At 46.1% G+C, this 15711-nt stretch overlaps 1 protein-coding gene across 1 annotated transcript; it reads right to left on the bottom strand.

Annotated features, from left to right (window-relative positions):
• Nucleotides 1–6193: 6193 nt before the first annotated feature.
• On the bottom strand, nt 6194–15390 carry AGTRAP (angiotensin II receptor associated protein). The gene is made up of 5 exons (XM_083876934.1): nt 15320–15390; nt 10154–10188; nt 9820–9931; nt 9039–9237; nt 6194–6992 (listed from the first exon to the last, which is right to left on the bottom strand). The coding sequence occupies exons 1-5, from the start codon at nt 15344–15346 to the stop codon at nt 6886–6888; spliced, it is 480 nt and encodes a 159-aa protein (XP_083733060.1). The 5' UTR covers nt 15347–15390; the 3' UTR covers nt 6194–6885.
• Between the last annotated feature and the right edge of the window lie 321 nt (nt 15391–15711).

Below are 15711 nucleotides of genomic sequence, written 5' to 3'. Positions count from 1 at the left end.
TGTCTCTGCACCAAGGCTCCAGTCTTTAGCAAATGGGACAGCCCATTTCAATGTTGCCTGAGCAGCACTGGTTTTTACTGTAGCTAGCTGTTCTCCCATGGTTAGGATACTGGGACCTAAATCATCATGAGCAAAGCATGAATGGCCAATGACTGGAGAAGACTTGGGCTCCAGAGGGAGGGAACCCCGTGTCCCCATCAAAGCACTTTCTTGCTTAACCCTCTGGACTGAACAGTACAAGCTCTTAAAAATCTGTGAGGATTGCAGAAGAGACTGAAAAGACTCCAAATTAGATGGATCAAGACATCCCAGGGTCAGGGCTGAACTGTGACAAGTGTTCACACTTTCACTGGAGCTCCTTTAAGAAGGACCCACCACTAATTCACACCTAAGAGGGGAATCTGCAGCATGAGATGACAAATGTGCCTTGACCAGTAAAGGTCCTTACAAGAAGCTGCAGAAGGCTGATCCTGTTGGTTTTCCACCAGATAGTCCTAATTCTTGTTCCTTCTTTCTGAACAGTGATGGTGAGCAGAGGGTATGGAGCAGCTACTAGCTGCCTTTGCTTCCTGATGGAGTTACTGAGGAAAGTCAATACTCTCACTCCTCCCTTCCAAAACACAAGCCCCAAGGTGCCAGTGCCTCTGGGGGAGATTCACAGCAGGGAGCACTGATGCAGAAAGATGGGGACTCTATGAACCACACACTTAGAGCTGTGCTGCTGCAGCCCAGAGCACAGGTTATTCCTGCAGCAAGCAGGAACCGGAGAACTGGCTGGCAGTGTCCAGGAATGGCTGAGGAGGGCAGGAGAGATGAGTCTGTCTCAGACTGGGATCTCTTCCCATCTGACAGAGGTGTGTGCACAGTTAGCCCTGTGCTGCTGTCTCTAGGCTTACACCAAATGCTGCAGCCTCAGGCCAGGGATGAGAAATGTCTACTCGACTTCTAGTGCCCAAATACAGATTGAAATTCGTGTTCTTCTGAATGTTTCTTTGCTCTGAAGAAAAAGAAGAAGAAATATAAGCTAAGGACTGTATGTATTTCCTATCTCATCCTGCCTAGTTTGACAAAGCCTTTGGGTACTTTCCTTGTGAGTTTCTTGTCTCTGATCCACCAGCCTCAGCCCTGAATGTGTTATGGACATTACTCTCTTCCTGGTTTTGAGCAGACAATCATGTCTGGCAGAGCAGGAATGACTGAAAAGGACAGATTCAGTTCTCAACAAAAAACCTGGAAAACAAAGACTTCCAGCATTATACACCTGCAGCCTCAGAAAGACTTTGTTGCTAGCAAGGCTGAATTATCCTGCTGCCAGGACAAAGTGTGTAGCAGCTTTTACTGGATGCTTTACAATCCACCAGATCCATATGACACTGACCAACAACAGGCCCAACAAAAATGTTTCCACAGAAGTCAGAGCAACATGGCTCCAGCTGGCACACAATGCCCACCCCTCATCACTGATGGGAAATCCAACTTAGATCTCCTCCACACTCATATTTTCTCCAGGGCTTGTAGAAAAGGTAAGGCCTTGACCTAAAGTTCTCTTTAACTGCTTTACAAGTCAAAATTTGTTCACATATCACGCTACAGCCCAGCAAAGGTTCAAGGGTACACAGATTTATTTCTTCTTGTCCACACTAAAGGATGAAACTATGTTTACATATCCATAAAAGCCACACTGCTCTCTAATCTGGAAGATTTACAGCATAGCTAAGAGACCTACTTTGCAGTCTAGCCACTAAGTCTGATGGTTATAACATGTAACACTCATGCTGAAAATGGATTCTTAAATTGCTGCTAATAGGTAAGTGCAATTTGAGAGGACTGTGGTTTTATTCCCCCAGATTTTAAAAGCGAGTTGTCAATCACTGTCATTCTAACCACCATTCTTTCCCACCTCACTTTTAAAAAATGAAAATGGTATTGTATAAAGACACACACATCTCTATCATCTTAAAACCCCCTCGTCAATCTGAGAAGAGACAGCAACGAAATCAATGCCCATTGTCTTTTTCAAACACACTCTAATCCCAGAAAGCCTCCTGTCAAATTGCACTGTTTCCAAGCTGTGTTTATTCCATTCTCTTCTAAGAGAGCATTTGAGGCTCAGTTGTCCCTGTTTGTAACAGCTCATTTTTCCCTCTCACATGCAAACTCCTTCAGTAATCACCACAATCTGGGGAGCAAACACAGTTCCTAAAGCAGCAGGAGACAGTCAGGCCATGTTGCAATTATCCCTGGGAACTGCTGTTACTGCCTTTCATAGATCACCGAGGGTGCCACGAACGGAAAGATCCCATTATTTTTTCCAGACAAGTTGAAGTTGGCAACTACAGAGAGAACAGACAAAGCACAGCTGCCTTCCTTAGGGTGCCTATCACTGCATGAAGTATAACCACAGAATGCAGTGGACTGGTGTTCCATGGAGGCACTCCTTGCATCCCAGAAATATCCAATCAACAAAAAACTTATCACAAAAGGGTGTTACAAAGGATTTAAATCACAAAAGGACATAACCCCACCATGTTTTTCAGTGTTGTTTCACTCTGTGAGCACCCAAAACCTGGCTCTGGACTACCCTATGCTCAAGAATCTGGACATAATCTATTTTCTTTATAATATTCTATTTCCTTAGTAATAATCTATTTCCTTGATAATTTGTGATTTTTTAGCTCTCCATTTCAGTTCTTTGTGCCAGGTACCAGGTTCTCAACACATCACCATGGTTATTTCAGGTGGTGAAGGTGCCCTTCACCTCACTCATTCCTAATTTCAGTCTCATTGAGATCTGGAAGAAACAGCATCCTATCAAAAACCATGTTTGTTTGCCTTCTGAAATTGCTATTTAGCACTTTAACATAACAACTTTTAAGCAGTAAGGTTAATCTCACTCACAACAAGATTTTATGAAGATATTTTTTAGAACTTCTTCTGAGGCCAAAAGACTTAGTCAAGGCAAACTGCACATTTTATGAACTGCAAAATCCATGACTAATGGATTTTATATTAGCTTTTATGATTCCAACTAAAACATTTAATGCATGCTTACTATATACACACTTTGCAGCAACCCACTAATGCCTTAAAACCTGAAACAAATTCAATTAAGCAAATAAAAATTAGGATGATCAAGTTATTTCTGTTGTTATAAGCAAAAGGAAATAAACAGCACAGTTCATGAAAAGTAAATCAAACTCTTTCAAGCAAATGCCATTTCAGCAATACGGTAACAACACCAGACCCATAATAAACACCTTTGTGAGCACACACAGTGCTTATTTCCCCATCCCTGCAGACCGAGGCTGATCCATCGCATATTCCAAGCAGGGGGCAGTGATTGCTCTGAGATCACACCTCAGCTGCCTTAGAAAGCGGGTTTTTCCCAAACACTGCTCAGCGTTACAAACCAAACCAACCACGGCTGCCATCGCATGAGGCCTGTGGACCGACAGCTGGCACAGGAGCTGTTCCCTGCCCAGGGCCGCCACCCCAGCACGGCCCAGTGTCCCAGGGGCTGGAGTGGGAGTGAGACCCTCCTCGCCCACGGCTCAGCAACCCCCAGGCTGCACTTACCCGCTCCGAGAGGCACCGGCTGCACTGCTGGGCCCGGGGACCGACCACACGTGGAGTCTGAGCCGGCACTTCCTTCGCGGCGACAGCCACCCTGAGTCCCTCGGCGCCAGACACCCTCGGATCCTCAGCCCCCTCAGTACCAGCCACCCTCAGCCCCTCAGCGCCAGACACCCTCAGCGCCAGTCACCCTCGGCTCCCCCAGCGTCAGTCACCCTTGGCCCCTTAGTGCCAACCACCCTCGGTCCCTCAGCGCCAGCCACCCTCAGCCCCTCAGCTCCAGCCACCCTCGGCCCCCTCAGCCCCCTCAGTGCCCACCACCCTCGGCCCCTCAGTGCCAACCACCCTCGGTCCTTTAGAGCCAACCACCCTCGGCCTCTCAGCCCCCCAGTGCCAGCCACTCTCGGCCCCTCAGCCCCCTCAGCCCGCTCAGCGCCAGCCACCCTCGACCCCTCAGCGCCAACCACCTTCGATCCCTCGTCCCTCTCAGCTCCAGCCACCCTCAGCCCCTCAGCTCCAGCCACTCTCGGCCCCTCAGTGCCCGGACTCTCGGCCCGCTCCAGCTGGGGCTCCATAAGCAGCTTATCCCCGCGATTAGGTCGGTGACCGGGGCTACAGATGGCCAGGGAAAGCCGCTCTGGGCCATGGCTAATTAAAGCCGGGGCCCGGCCGGGGAGAGGGGGGCTCATCCTGTGCTTGTTGCAGGCAGTGCCTCAGGACAGGCGACACATCTTCCTCTTCCCCCTTCGAACCCGGACCCGAACCCAAACCCGGACCCGAACCCGGACCCGCCAGCACTGAGGGAGAAACCCGCCCTGGCCGGGTGTAACCCTGGGGAGCTGCCCCCGCTCACCACCAAAACCCCAGGCACAGCAGTGTTGCCCCTGACTTTCTTGCTTTCGAGTGTTTGGACCTTTGCAGCCTGATTCTCACGCTGCTTCACATAAATAATATTGTATTCTTAGAATTTACCTGTATGTTTTACATAGTTGTTCTCTGAGTGAGAATTTGACTGGTGGTCATAGTGACCAATGGAGTCAGGAGGTTGTAACTTCCTTGGGCCAATTTGGGCCCTCTGTAAAAAGTGTATATAAGTTATTGGAGTCAGATAATAAAGAGCCTTCCATGTTTGACCCTGCTGCTGCCTGCTGTCCTCTGTGAGGGTCCACACCCACGTCGCAACTTGTTACCCCTCAAAGTGAAGGGGTAACATCTGGTGACCCCAACTGTCTGAGAAAGGGGTCCCCCATCACACAGCAGGATTTTAAAAAACAAAACAAAAACAGCCGAATGGAGCATTGCACCTGTCTGGGTGAGGAGATCTCGCTGAGACCCCATGAGAGCCCCACTGTGAAGCCAGAGAGGCCATGGCTCTGGCACTGCAGCTCCGTGAATCCCCTCACGCCCTCCTGAACCAGATACAAACACTCTATTTCTCCTCAGCCAGGAGAGGGGTGGGTTTTTAGCATCACCTCTGATTTACTGCCTAAAACAGGTATCCTTAAGGCACTGTAAGATGAGTGTTATTTGTGCCTTGCTCTGCTTCCCAGAGCTCCCAAATGTACCAAATTTTCCACAGAAAAATGCATGGCAGATCAGCTAGGTGGGTATTTCCAATGTACAAGATCTGGGAAGGCCTCCCTAGATATAACTGATTGTGCCAACACCCAAACCCCACAGCATTAAAAGCAGTGATTTTCAGTCTGTGGTCCACAACAGTCCATGGGTCTAGGTAAAAACAAAACCCTGATCATTTAAATGTCTTATTCAGGGATCTGTGCTGTAACCATACAGTTCTGAAGAGCTGGAAAAAACCCATTTGCATAAAGGCTCTGGAACTCCACAAGCCCCAGCAATTTCTGCCTACTCCTTCCTTCTTTGCCATCTAATCACAAGAACAGACCAATTCCTATTCTTGTGCCCTTTTACATGTAAAGCCTATAAAAAGAATGTACAACACTTCTACAGCATTTACCATGTGCTTGGTTCAGGTACACCAAGAGGTCACTGCAGTGCTTGTGCAGCAGAGTAGAGGAAGGTTATCTTTGAAGTGATCAAAGTTAGGAGAAAACTTGGTTTTAAAAATACAAATGGCATGCTTCTGGAGATTAGAACAAAGTCAACAGGGGTCTTGGTTACTGAAGAATCAACACAGCAGCAGGTCTTGCCAAGAGAAATGCAGTTGTAAAATAACTGTAAGATAGAAACTTTGAAAATTAATTTGCTTCAGGAAAATAGCTATCTTGCTAGCACTAGAATTCTGCCAAATCTAACATACTCGTTTTCTTCTGTAAATGAATCCTCTTGAAATTTGTTTGTTTGTTTGCTTCAGGGGTTTTGCTTGGTTTTCTTTTTTAGAATCTTACCTGAAAAGCCACAGCAGGACGGATTTATCATGCACAACAACAGAGTCTATAGTTTGTCACACCCAATGGAACTCACGTCTACAGTGTAAATAAATCCATCTTTCCTCAATCCCCATTTTACTAGTCCAGCTTCCCACCCACAAAATTATAAGCAGTATCTTCTACTTCTCAGAGTAAAGCTTAGACTAAAAGCCACCAGAGCCCTGTAGACCTTCCCCCATAATAACCCTCCCAGACTGCCTGGCTACAGTCCCAAGCCCTGAGGAAAAACTACATTTTCAAATGAGACATAAGTGACCAGTGTAACTTTTTCTAACACAGAAAAACTGTGTTCATTTTATAGTTTTCTTAGAAAAATGTAGCATTTCAAGTTCTGTTAAGACAAGCAGCAGAAGGCAAAAGGATATTCCAAGGCACATGTAATCTACATTCAACAGTCATTTTAAGTATCCTGAAGGACATTCAACTTGCATAAAAGCATCAGTTAATAAAACGCAATACCAGACACTGGGACCACAAGAAGTTAAATAATGCCATCAAAAATAGCTCGAGAACTCCCAGATGTTTCCTGGAAATATATCTGCATAAAATCAGGCTACACTGTATTGTTTTAGGGCAGTCCATAAGCCTTTTAAATTGCTTGTCCAGGAGTACTTTGAGTGGTTCTCTTATAATGAAGAGGAAGCACAATGAAAGACTGGAAGACTGCAGAAGGTGCATCCAGTCACACATACAGAGGAGGGAGGAAAGGGATTACAGTGAGTCACAGTGCTTAACATGACACCTCCAAGATCTTCTGGACTTACTGCACAACCCATCTGCCTAACCTTTAGGTAGGCAAAAGAAATATGAAGATCTCCTGTTTGCCCAGTAGCAGGTGGTGCTCACAGGCAGAGTGGAAGGCTCAGCTGGGCGAGGGCAGTGTCTGTGCTCAGTGCGGGGTGCCTCAGTAGGGTGGCTGGGCTGCCTTGCTTGGGGAAGGCCACTGTGCAGACACGTCTGGCTGGTCAATGGGCTCGTAGCTGCTGCGGTCCTGGCCTGCACTGGCAACACCTGAGTGGACATGGAAGAGAATAAGCTTGGCACAAAAGCAAAAGCACAAGAACTGAATGCTCTAGAAGAAACCAACAGCTCAAGAGCACACATTTTACCAGCACCTGTGGTCTGTGATCCTCACTAAACAGGCAGGAGGTAAGAAGAGTCATCCTTCCAACATGCCTATTTTTTCCTTGAGAACTGCTCTCTTAGTAGCCACATGGCTGTGTGGAAAGCAAGACCCAAAATACCCCACAGCAGCACAACAGGTTCATGTAACTGTGTATTTCAGCAAGATATAGTGTATGAAAGCTCATGGAAAAATGAACAGAGCCAGAAGCTGCAGGAACTGTGGCTAGCTGACAGCATAGATTTAAAGGCATGATACATCCATGAACAACTCTTCCCAACAATGCAGCTGTGCCTGAAGTGCAACACAAAATTTGAATCTAACAGTGCCATTAACTGCACTATGAACAATATGTGCAAAATCATGTTACTGTCCAGGGGATGAGCAGGGAAAGAGGAGGAGGAGAATGTGCATGGACAGCTCTTTATCTATGGGCCAGGCATTTGCCATAGGGAGAAAGCAACCTGAATCACAGATAGCTGCCAGACTATGAGGGATTTGTTCTAAGCAGCAAGGATGCCCCCCAGCAACAAAGAGGGACTTTGTGCAGAAGGAAAACAAGACAGAAAAGGCCAGGAAAATTTCAGCACTGCTGGGTTCAAAAGAAAATACCAGATAGCAGGAAAATGAGAGGACATTTGTCAAGCACATTCAGCACAAAGCAACACACAGTAGTGAAAATCTTGTAAGAAAGACACTTCAGGAGAGGATATGAGACTACAAAGTCTCTGAATTCCCACCTGTGCCTGAGACGTTTGGGATAGTGCAGTTGAAAAGAGGTGCTGCCAAATTCCAAGCAAAGAGATGAACTCCTCAATTGATACCTACACTTTCTATGAGATACACATGTTGAATCCCAGTGACAAGCACAGTGAGCAGCTAATAAAAGCTGACACAGAAAAGGCACTGCATGTGACTTACATGCCTCCTGACCTAGGTAAGACCTATCCATCTGGATTTTCACAAGTAGCTGCCAGAGACAACATCCACACTCCACTAGCAGAGAGGGGCAAATAGCACACAGTGCTCTAAGCCATAGTTTCCCCTCCTCTGCAGGTTTACACAGGAGTGTAACTCCTCTTTTCACAGGAGTGTGATCTTTGCTACCACCAAAGCAGAATAAGAGACAGTTTCCAGACACTGTAATGCAGGTACACCATCTTTTGTCCTGCTCAGCCTTTTTAGGATGACAAACAGAACTGTGACAGGCTGCTGGTTTTGCCAGCATGAATTCAAGCAACAATCCCTGGCAAACAATCAATCCCTGGCAGCTGCCCAGGCATGAACTAGTACCAGGAATGCCTGCAAAGCTCACCAAGACCCAGAACATCCAGCCACAGCCCATCCTCTCTGGCAAATTTTCCACATCATCATTATCAAATACAACCAGGGGAAAAATTAAATGTCTGCAAGCTAACTCCCATCAGGTAAATATTAGTCCCATTTTCCATGTAAGGAATAAAGACCAACGCAATCAAGGTAAATAGGACATGTGAGGCCCACAGAAAGCATGGAGTTAGAAATCCAGCTTTATTTCCCTCTTGTTCATAATCCAGCCAGAGGAAATACTGCCTCTGCCCTCCCCCAGAAGGAAAAGAAAGGTTTGACAGAGAAAGGACACCCAAAAGTTTCCAACAAACACACACAAACTCAAGAGGAAGAGAGGAAAAGCCTCTCAACACCATTGTGGGCAAAATGGCTGTCAAAAACTTCAGGTCTGCAAGGGGAGAGAGAAAGAATATAAATTTAAGGCCAAAGACACACCAGAACGACAAAATGGGAGAACAAACACGAGCAAGACAGAGCAAGCACCCTGTCTGCCTGGAAAGGAGGGCAGAATCCAGTTGCACAGAGCTCAGGCTGCAGGGTCCTAAGTGCAAGGCAGTCCTGAAGAGGTGGCTCACTCTGACATGGAAGCAGAAAAAGCATCCTACCTATGTTAAAGGTGTACTCTCCTCCACGCTCCCGATACATTCGATACACCAAATAGCAGGACAAAGGCTTGAGGAGGAGACTGAAGATGGCCATGCCGATACTGAAACGCTTCGCATCACTGATGAAGTCGTGTGAAGGGTAGAAGATGGAGATGTGAATGATGTCTGTGAGGACTGTGAGCAGCAGTCCAGCCAAGAACTGGAAACAAGGACAGAGAATGGGACATGAACAGAACAAGAGTTAAACCACTGCCAGTAACAGTCAGCATCTGTTTCCTGTGAGATCTATATTGCACAATCATCCTTCACCCCGGTATCAGACAGCCCTCTTAGTACTGCCCCAGGCAGACAGATACTCCTAGATGAATGATCTTGTATTTCATGCCTTTTCCTGTCAGATATCTTCCCAGAATATATTCTAGAAATGTTTCTTTTGGTTTGCCAATCTATTCAATGTTCAGAAAAGGGTTTTACAAAGCCCCTCCAACTCAAGCATATTAAACGCTTTGAGTCCTCATCTGGAATTACAAGTCACAGCAGCAGGTAAAAAAAGGAAGAATCAAGTATGTCTCATTTCTGAGAAGAAAAATAATTGATGTGAATGCTTCTCACCATTGTTTACAGAGCTCATAGATTTATATACTCTCTTAAAAAAAATCCAAACCCACCCAAACAGGGAGCTGCTGTGTTGGGAACAGCTGAAAATCATCACTATCCCAAAGACTCTGCCTTCCACCCTCTTCCTGAGCAGCCTGAGGGAGACCAATACTCTTACACTCACCATCGTTATGGCATCAAGGGAATCTCGCTGCACAATGGCCCAGATCCCCACTGCAAGGACACTGAAATTCCCCCAGGCATAGGAGACTGGCAACATGTAATTCATGCATCCCCTGCCAAATGAGACAAAACAAAACAAAACCAAAACAGATCACATTAACAATAAGCCTGCAACAGTTTGGTTTTGTCCCCGTTCCTTTACAAACACCTCACTCTTAGATTTAGGATCTTCTTGCACACAGGCACAAACAGGGAGTGCTGATTCCTAGGGAACATCCCATCCCTAGTTTGAAGGAATACCCCCTTCTCCCCCAGGCCAGACACTAATCACTCACCACACTGTGAGCAGCCAATGTACCAGAATGATAGCCTATGAAAAAAACAGAACAGGAAGACAGGTCAGCATGTTGGGAGAACTCTGGGAGGATCAACATGAAACGGCACCTTCTTGTCCCCAAGAGATGGGAGGAAGAGTGGCCTGGACCCATGAACTAGTGCAGAAAGGTGGTGAGGCAATTGGGACAGTGAAGACAAAGCTATTTTTCTCCATATCTGTTGCTGAGTATTTCCTGTGGTGCTACACTGTAGTCATTAATTCTTTTATCTCTGTTGACAGCTGATTCAGGGACCACTTAGCCTTTTCTAAATGGGTTATTAATTTTGGAACTCCAGAAGAGTTTGCAGAGAAATCCAGGCAAACTGATTTATGTTCTGCTAGCACAGTTTATACATGACCACTCTGGCATCCCATCACCAAAAAGCCCATGGATAGCCATGCCTGCATCTCCCAGAATTTCACTCCAGTCCTCAGCAAATCCTTCTTTTACCTCCTTCCAGTCTGTTTAGAGCAGTGGTCCAAGCTCACTGCGGTATTAACAGACCTGAAGGATTCTATCAGGACACTATGAATGTGATCCTGCCAGAGAACACAGCTCTTTTTTCACTCCCAGGGAAGCCACCAGGTCCAAATGCCAACAGTGCCCTGAGTGGCAGTAAGATAATGCTGTCACAAATCCTGTACTTTGCACATGTCCTTAATGATCCTGGTCCTCGTGCTTAATGGTACAAATCCAGGAAGAAAGGGCAGTATTGTAATAAGTGATACAAGGATTCTCTTCACCGACACTTGCCATTTTTGTAACCAAGGAAACATACCCTACATGTTTATTCAGAATGGGAACAACAATATCTCACTTCAGGCTTTTTCTACATCTACAGCCTGCTGGTGACTCCAGCAAAGGGAGATCACTCATATATACTCTCTAAACATTTGTGAAAACAAGAATATGGAAGACAGGCTCTATTACCAGCCTCACTAAAAGGCTGAAGCCTGGGCATAGCAGAGGATCCAGGGGATACAAGCACACTTTCATTCTTTCCTAGCTGTGAGCAAGGCTTCAAATTGGCATTTCTGCTGGCCTTGGTGTTAAAAAAAAAAGCAAACCCACATTACCAAACTCCCTCTGAAGCACATTCCCCCTCAAAGGACAAAAAAGGAAATTGGGAAATGAGTACCTAGCAAAAGCCTGAGTTTCTCAGTGGACACAGGAAAGCTGTATGCAGGAGCATTAAGACACAGAAAAGAAATTAAGATCTACTGACACCCTGCTAGATTCCTTGACTTAAAACATGCTCTAACTGAAAACAAAACTAGTTGCTGGAGAAGAGAGTGAGGCTGTGGCATCAGTGAAGCACAGCCAGGAGAGCACAGGGGTGGCCCAGCTGCTGTGGCTCTCACTGTTCTGCTGGGACACCACAATGCAAATGACTTCCTGCTCTTCCCTCTCTGCACTGCCCCAGCACAGCTGCTGAGCACTCACCACACTTTGCTGTAACTTCCAACACTGCTTAGACAGATTTTCATTGATTAATTTGTTAATTGTTCATGAAAGCTTACAAAATGCTTTACCACCCCTCACGCTTCCCCTTGTCCCAAATTGTACCACAGACAAAACAGAAAAACTGCTAATCAGTAAAATACAAGATGCTCCTGGATAAGAATGAGACATGCAAATAGTGTTTACTCAAGAGACTATCACAACATCAGGAAAATTCTTAATTAGGTAGTATTTAATTGCACGTTACATACCCACAAGACCCCTCAAGGCTCACCAGTTAACATAATTAGGCAGGGTGGGTTTTTTTAAAGCTGTCTAGATCAATACTGCAGTTACTAAATTATGAAGTATGTTTAGTCATCAGCATAAATTCAGGTAAACTGGGACTGATTCTATGAGTGACTGATGAAATAAAACCAAGATATTCCCTTTTTAGTTATTAGTCCAATTTACCTGACAGTTTTTCAGCACACTATGGAACTGGCTGGTGGTGTTGGTATGTTTCAACATAGAAAATACAGTGTTAACGAAAAACTACAGTTACTGTGTGAGGTTACTTAATTTGCAGGCAGTCTCCTGATAAGACAGCAGGAGAATTTAACATTTTTCCATCTGTCTAAGGACTTAAGTGTGCAGCTAAGACAGACATACATTTCTTCTTTTGAGCAAATAACTCTTAAGATGTGAACTAGTGGTGAAAACAAAAAATAAAGGTGGGTCCTTTGTCCATATCTCTTCTGGGAAAAAGGATGGCCATGTAATTAAAAGACTCCCTTTGGAAACTGGGGAGAGCTAAGGAGAATTCCCACCTCCTTTGCAAATCCCAGCATGTGATGGAACTAATTGCCAAGCATAAAAAGAACCTAGGTCTGCCAGGGTCTCATTAGATGGGAAACTCTTTGGAATAGGAACTCCTTTAAACATGCTTCAGCACATAACTTAGCACAAGGCTGAATTTTGAACAAGTTAAAAATGAAACAGTTCCAAATTACAATTATTTTCTTGTTGTATCTAAATTTCTATTTTATTTACTTTATTTTTTTTTTTATTTTAGAGTGAGCTCACCTACTCCGAGTGACATTCACCTGAGAACACACAAAACCAAAACATGAATCTGAGTGGCCACCTGTGAGGATGCTCCTCATTATTATAACAGAGTGATAATAATGAGAGTGCTTAAGCAGTGGGACAGGCTATCCAATGGAGCTGTCAGGGCTCTGTTCTTATTTTAAAACTCAGCTGATTTTTTGAGTTGAGCTATTTGATCTAACTTTGCAGTTTGCCTCGCTTTGATCAGGAGGTTTAATCACATTACATACAGACATCTCTATTATTCCTTCATTCTGTGACTTAGCATTTAAAAATGCCTAAGCACAAAATGTGTGTTTCCAGGCACATGGATTGTAGGGCATTGTCTAGGCTTGATCAAAGTCAAACGTTGTCTTTCGAGGCTCTGCATGATTATTTCAATAACCATAGGTGTCAAGCTGTCATGGCAGAAGTGTGGCTGTGCTGCTTCCCCCATGTTTTGCTGAACACGGCTGTCAGAACCCAGCCAGCAGATCCTGTTCAGTGAGAATGTTCCCCACCCACCCCAAGGCAAAGCCTGCTAGATTAATTTTATAGCTGTGCAAGTAGCTTTAAGAGACACCCCGAGGCTAAGACACTGCTACATTCTGGCACAAACACAGCTCAGTCATGCAGCTTTCTTGGAACCACTTCTATCACAAGGCTCATCTTTATAATCTCACAGAACCAGTAAGCAGATCATGCCAATGAATAGTAGCAGTGTGTGTTCCAGGCCCCTTCTGAGTAAGAATCTTCCTCACCTTTGTGGTATTTTTCCAGAGAATGAGGCCCTAACTCAGGAACAATATGAAGTATAGGCACAACTATTAACTCCCTATTCCTGTTTTTGCAGCTCAGAGCAGAACTGGCAGACTTGACAACAAGGAATTTCTTAATGCTGAAAACAGTTTGCCCAGGACAAACTCATGCTTATCTAGTAAGAGATTGGGGAATGGTTGTCTGAAACAAGAGAAGAAAGGCAACATTTTAGTTTTGTTGTCCATTTCCCATGGTAGAACACATATTCCATGTTGGCAAACTTTTTAATTAAATGTCCTTAGTTTTCACTGTTGTTTTAGCATGGAAAAAAAATTAATCAAACCAAGTTAAAAAACAAAGCAGAAGGCAAGCTCTTTTAATCTTCTTAGTCCCCTGGGAATCACACAATAGTCCAAACTTGTCAGAGCAAAGTATCAGCTCGTTTCCAGAATGTAATATAATCCACATGCTAGGCCTTGAAAAATCCATTTGCTTACTCGCCTCTAACAAGGGAAGCTGCTTTTCTTGGTGAACTAGTAAGAGGGGTATTCATCTTTACATGAACACCAATCTTTATTTAATACAGCCACATGAAAGCTGTCCTGTACAAAGCTGAGATAATACTATTCTCCCATCCAACCCATAGGCAGCCTGGTCCAAGGCCACTGCTCACAGCTTAACAAATCACAGCAAAAAAACCTCTGATGTGATCTGTGATGTCTTCACTCTCTGGGCAAAGCTTTAACCAAAGAAAGCACCTGAACCATGCTGTATTTAATGAAATCACAAAGTAGTGAAGCTGGGAAAGGACACACACACACAGAAATCTCAGGGCTCTGAAAATGTGAAAGAATAAAAAAAATATAGAGGAAAATGTCATATGTCTGGTAGCACAGAAGATATCAGACTCAAACATCAACATCAAAAGCAAACAAAGTGTGATTTTAACATCCACTGGCTTGTCAGTAAGGAAGTGCTTCTTCCAGAAGTGAAAAATGTAACATAACTGGTTAGGTCTTGGAAACCCACTAAGTCTCTTATATCTCCTTTCTCTGGTTATCAGACATTCACTGAAATTTCCCAAGTGCCCTCAAGTGGAGCCTGCCCTCCCCAGCAGGGAAGCAATTGCAGTTATCTACCAGATGATAACCCCCGAGTAAGTGGGCTTATTTTTCTGAGATACTTTGCCTGACAAGCAAAAACTTTGTCTCCTGAGGATCTTGTGCAGTGTTTATCCTGGCTTAGCTCTGCTCAGCTGAGCTGGAAACCCCCATGGACACAGGTTAATAGCCAGCTGTTGTCCCTGCCCAGTGCTTGGCCACTTCAGCAATATCCCTGAAGTAAGAACAAACTTTGGAGTCTTCACCTGGTGGGTTTAACCAACAATCACAGAATACACTGAGCTGGAAGGGACCCATGAGGATCACCAGCTCCTGGCCCTGCACAAGACACCCCGAGAATTCCACCCCAAACGCTCCTTGAACTCAGACAGGCTTTAGTGCTGTGACCATTGCCCCGGGGAGCCTGTTCAGTGCCTCATCACCCTCTGCGGAAAACATTCTCCTCATATCCCATCCAAACCTCCCCCGACTCGGCTTCACGGCGTTCAGAACTCCTGCAGCCTTTGCCCGCGTGATGAAAAAAAAAAAAAAGTAGGAACTTCAGTTTTTCCTCCTGAGAGGGCTCCGCAGCTCGGAGCAGGGCCCCAGCCAGAATATGGCTGGAGAACACGCCAGAGGAGAGGAGGGACACAGATCCGAGTGCCCGCGGCTCAGCTCAGCTCAGCCCACCCCGGCCCCGGCCCCGCTCCCAGCCCCGGGACAGGCCGGCTCGTACCTTGAGGCTGACGGCCGGCAGCTCCATGGCAGCTCCCGGGACAGCTCACGTGAGGCTGGGCCGGGCTGGGGGCCGGCCCGGGGCGGGGGGAGCCGGGACACCGCCCCCGGTACTGCCCCTGCCCTGCCCTGCCCGGTCCTGCCCCTGCCCTGCCCGGTACTGCCCATCCCTGCCCTGCCCTGCCCTGCCCTGCCCCTGCCCCCGCCCTGCCCTGCCCTGCCCTGCCCTGCCCTGCCCGGTACTGCCCATCCCTGCCCCTGCCCTGCCCTGCCCTGCCCTGCCCTGCCCTGCCCTGCCCGGTCCTGCCCTGCCCCTGCCCTGCCCGGTACTGCCCATCCCATCCCTGCCCTGCCCTGCCCTGCCCTGCCCCTGCCCCCGCCCTGCCCTGCCCT

The sequence above is a fragment of the Zosterops lateralis genome (assembly GCF_965231275.1).
Source record: "Zosterops lateralis genome assembly, chromosome: 22".
Classification (NCBI taxonomy): Eukaryota; Metazoa; Chordata; class Aves; order Passeriformes; family Zosteropidae; genus Zosterops; species Zosterops lateralis.
Note: the sequence above shows the minus strand (reverse complement) of the source record. Positions and strands in the feature narration are given on the sequence as shown.

Bases quoted from the DNA above. Each gene is read 5' to 3' on its own strand.
- AGTRAP (XM_083876934.1), bottom strand. From the start codon at position 15,346: ATGGAGCTGCCGGCCGTCAGCCTCAAG. The intron at 9,932-10,153 runs GTGAGTGATTAG...CTCATTTGGCAG, and splicing joins CATTGGCTGCTCACAGTGTG to GGGATGCATGAATTACATGT. The intron at 9,238-9,819 runs GTGAGTGTAAGA...CCTTGTTTCCAG, and splicing joins CCCTTGATGCCATAACGATG to TTCTTGGCTGGACTGCTGCT.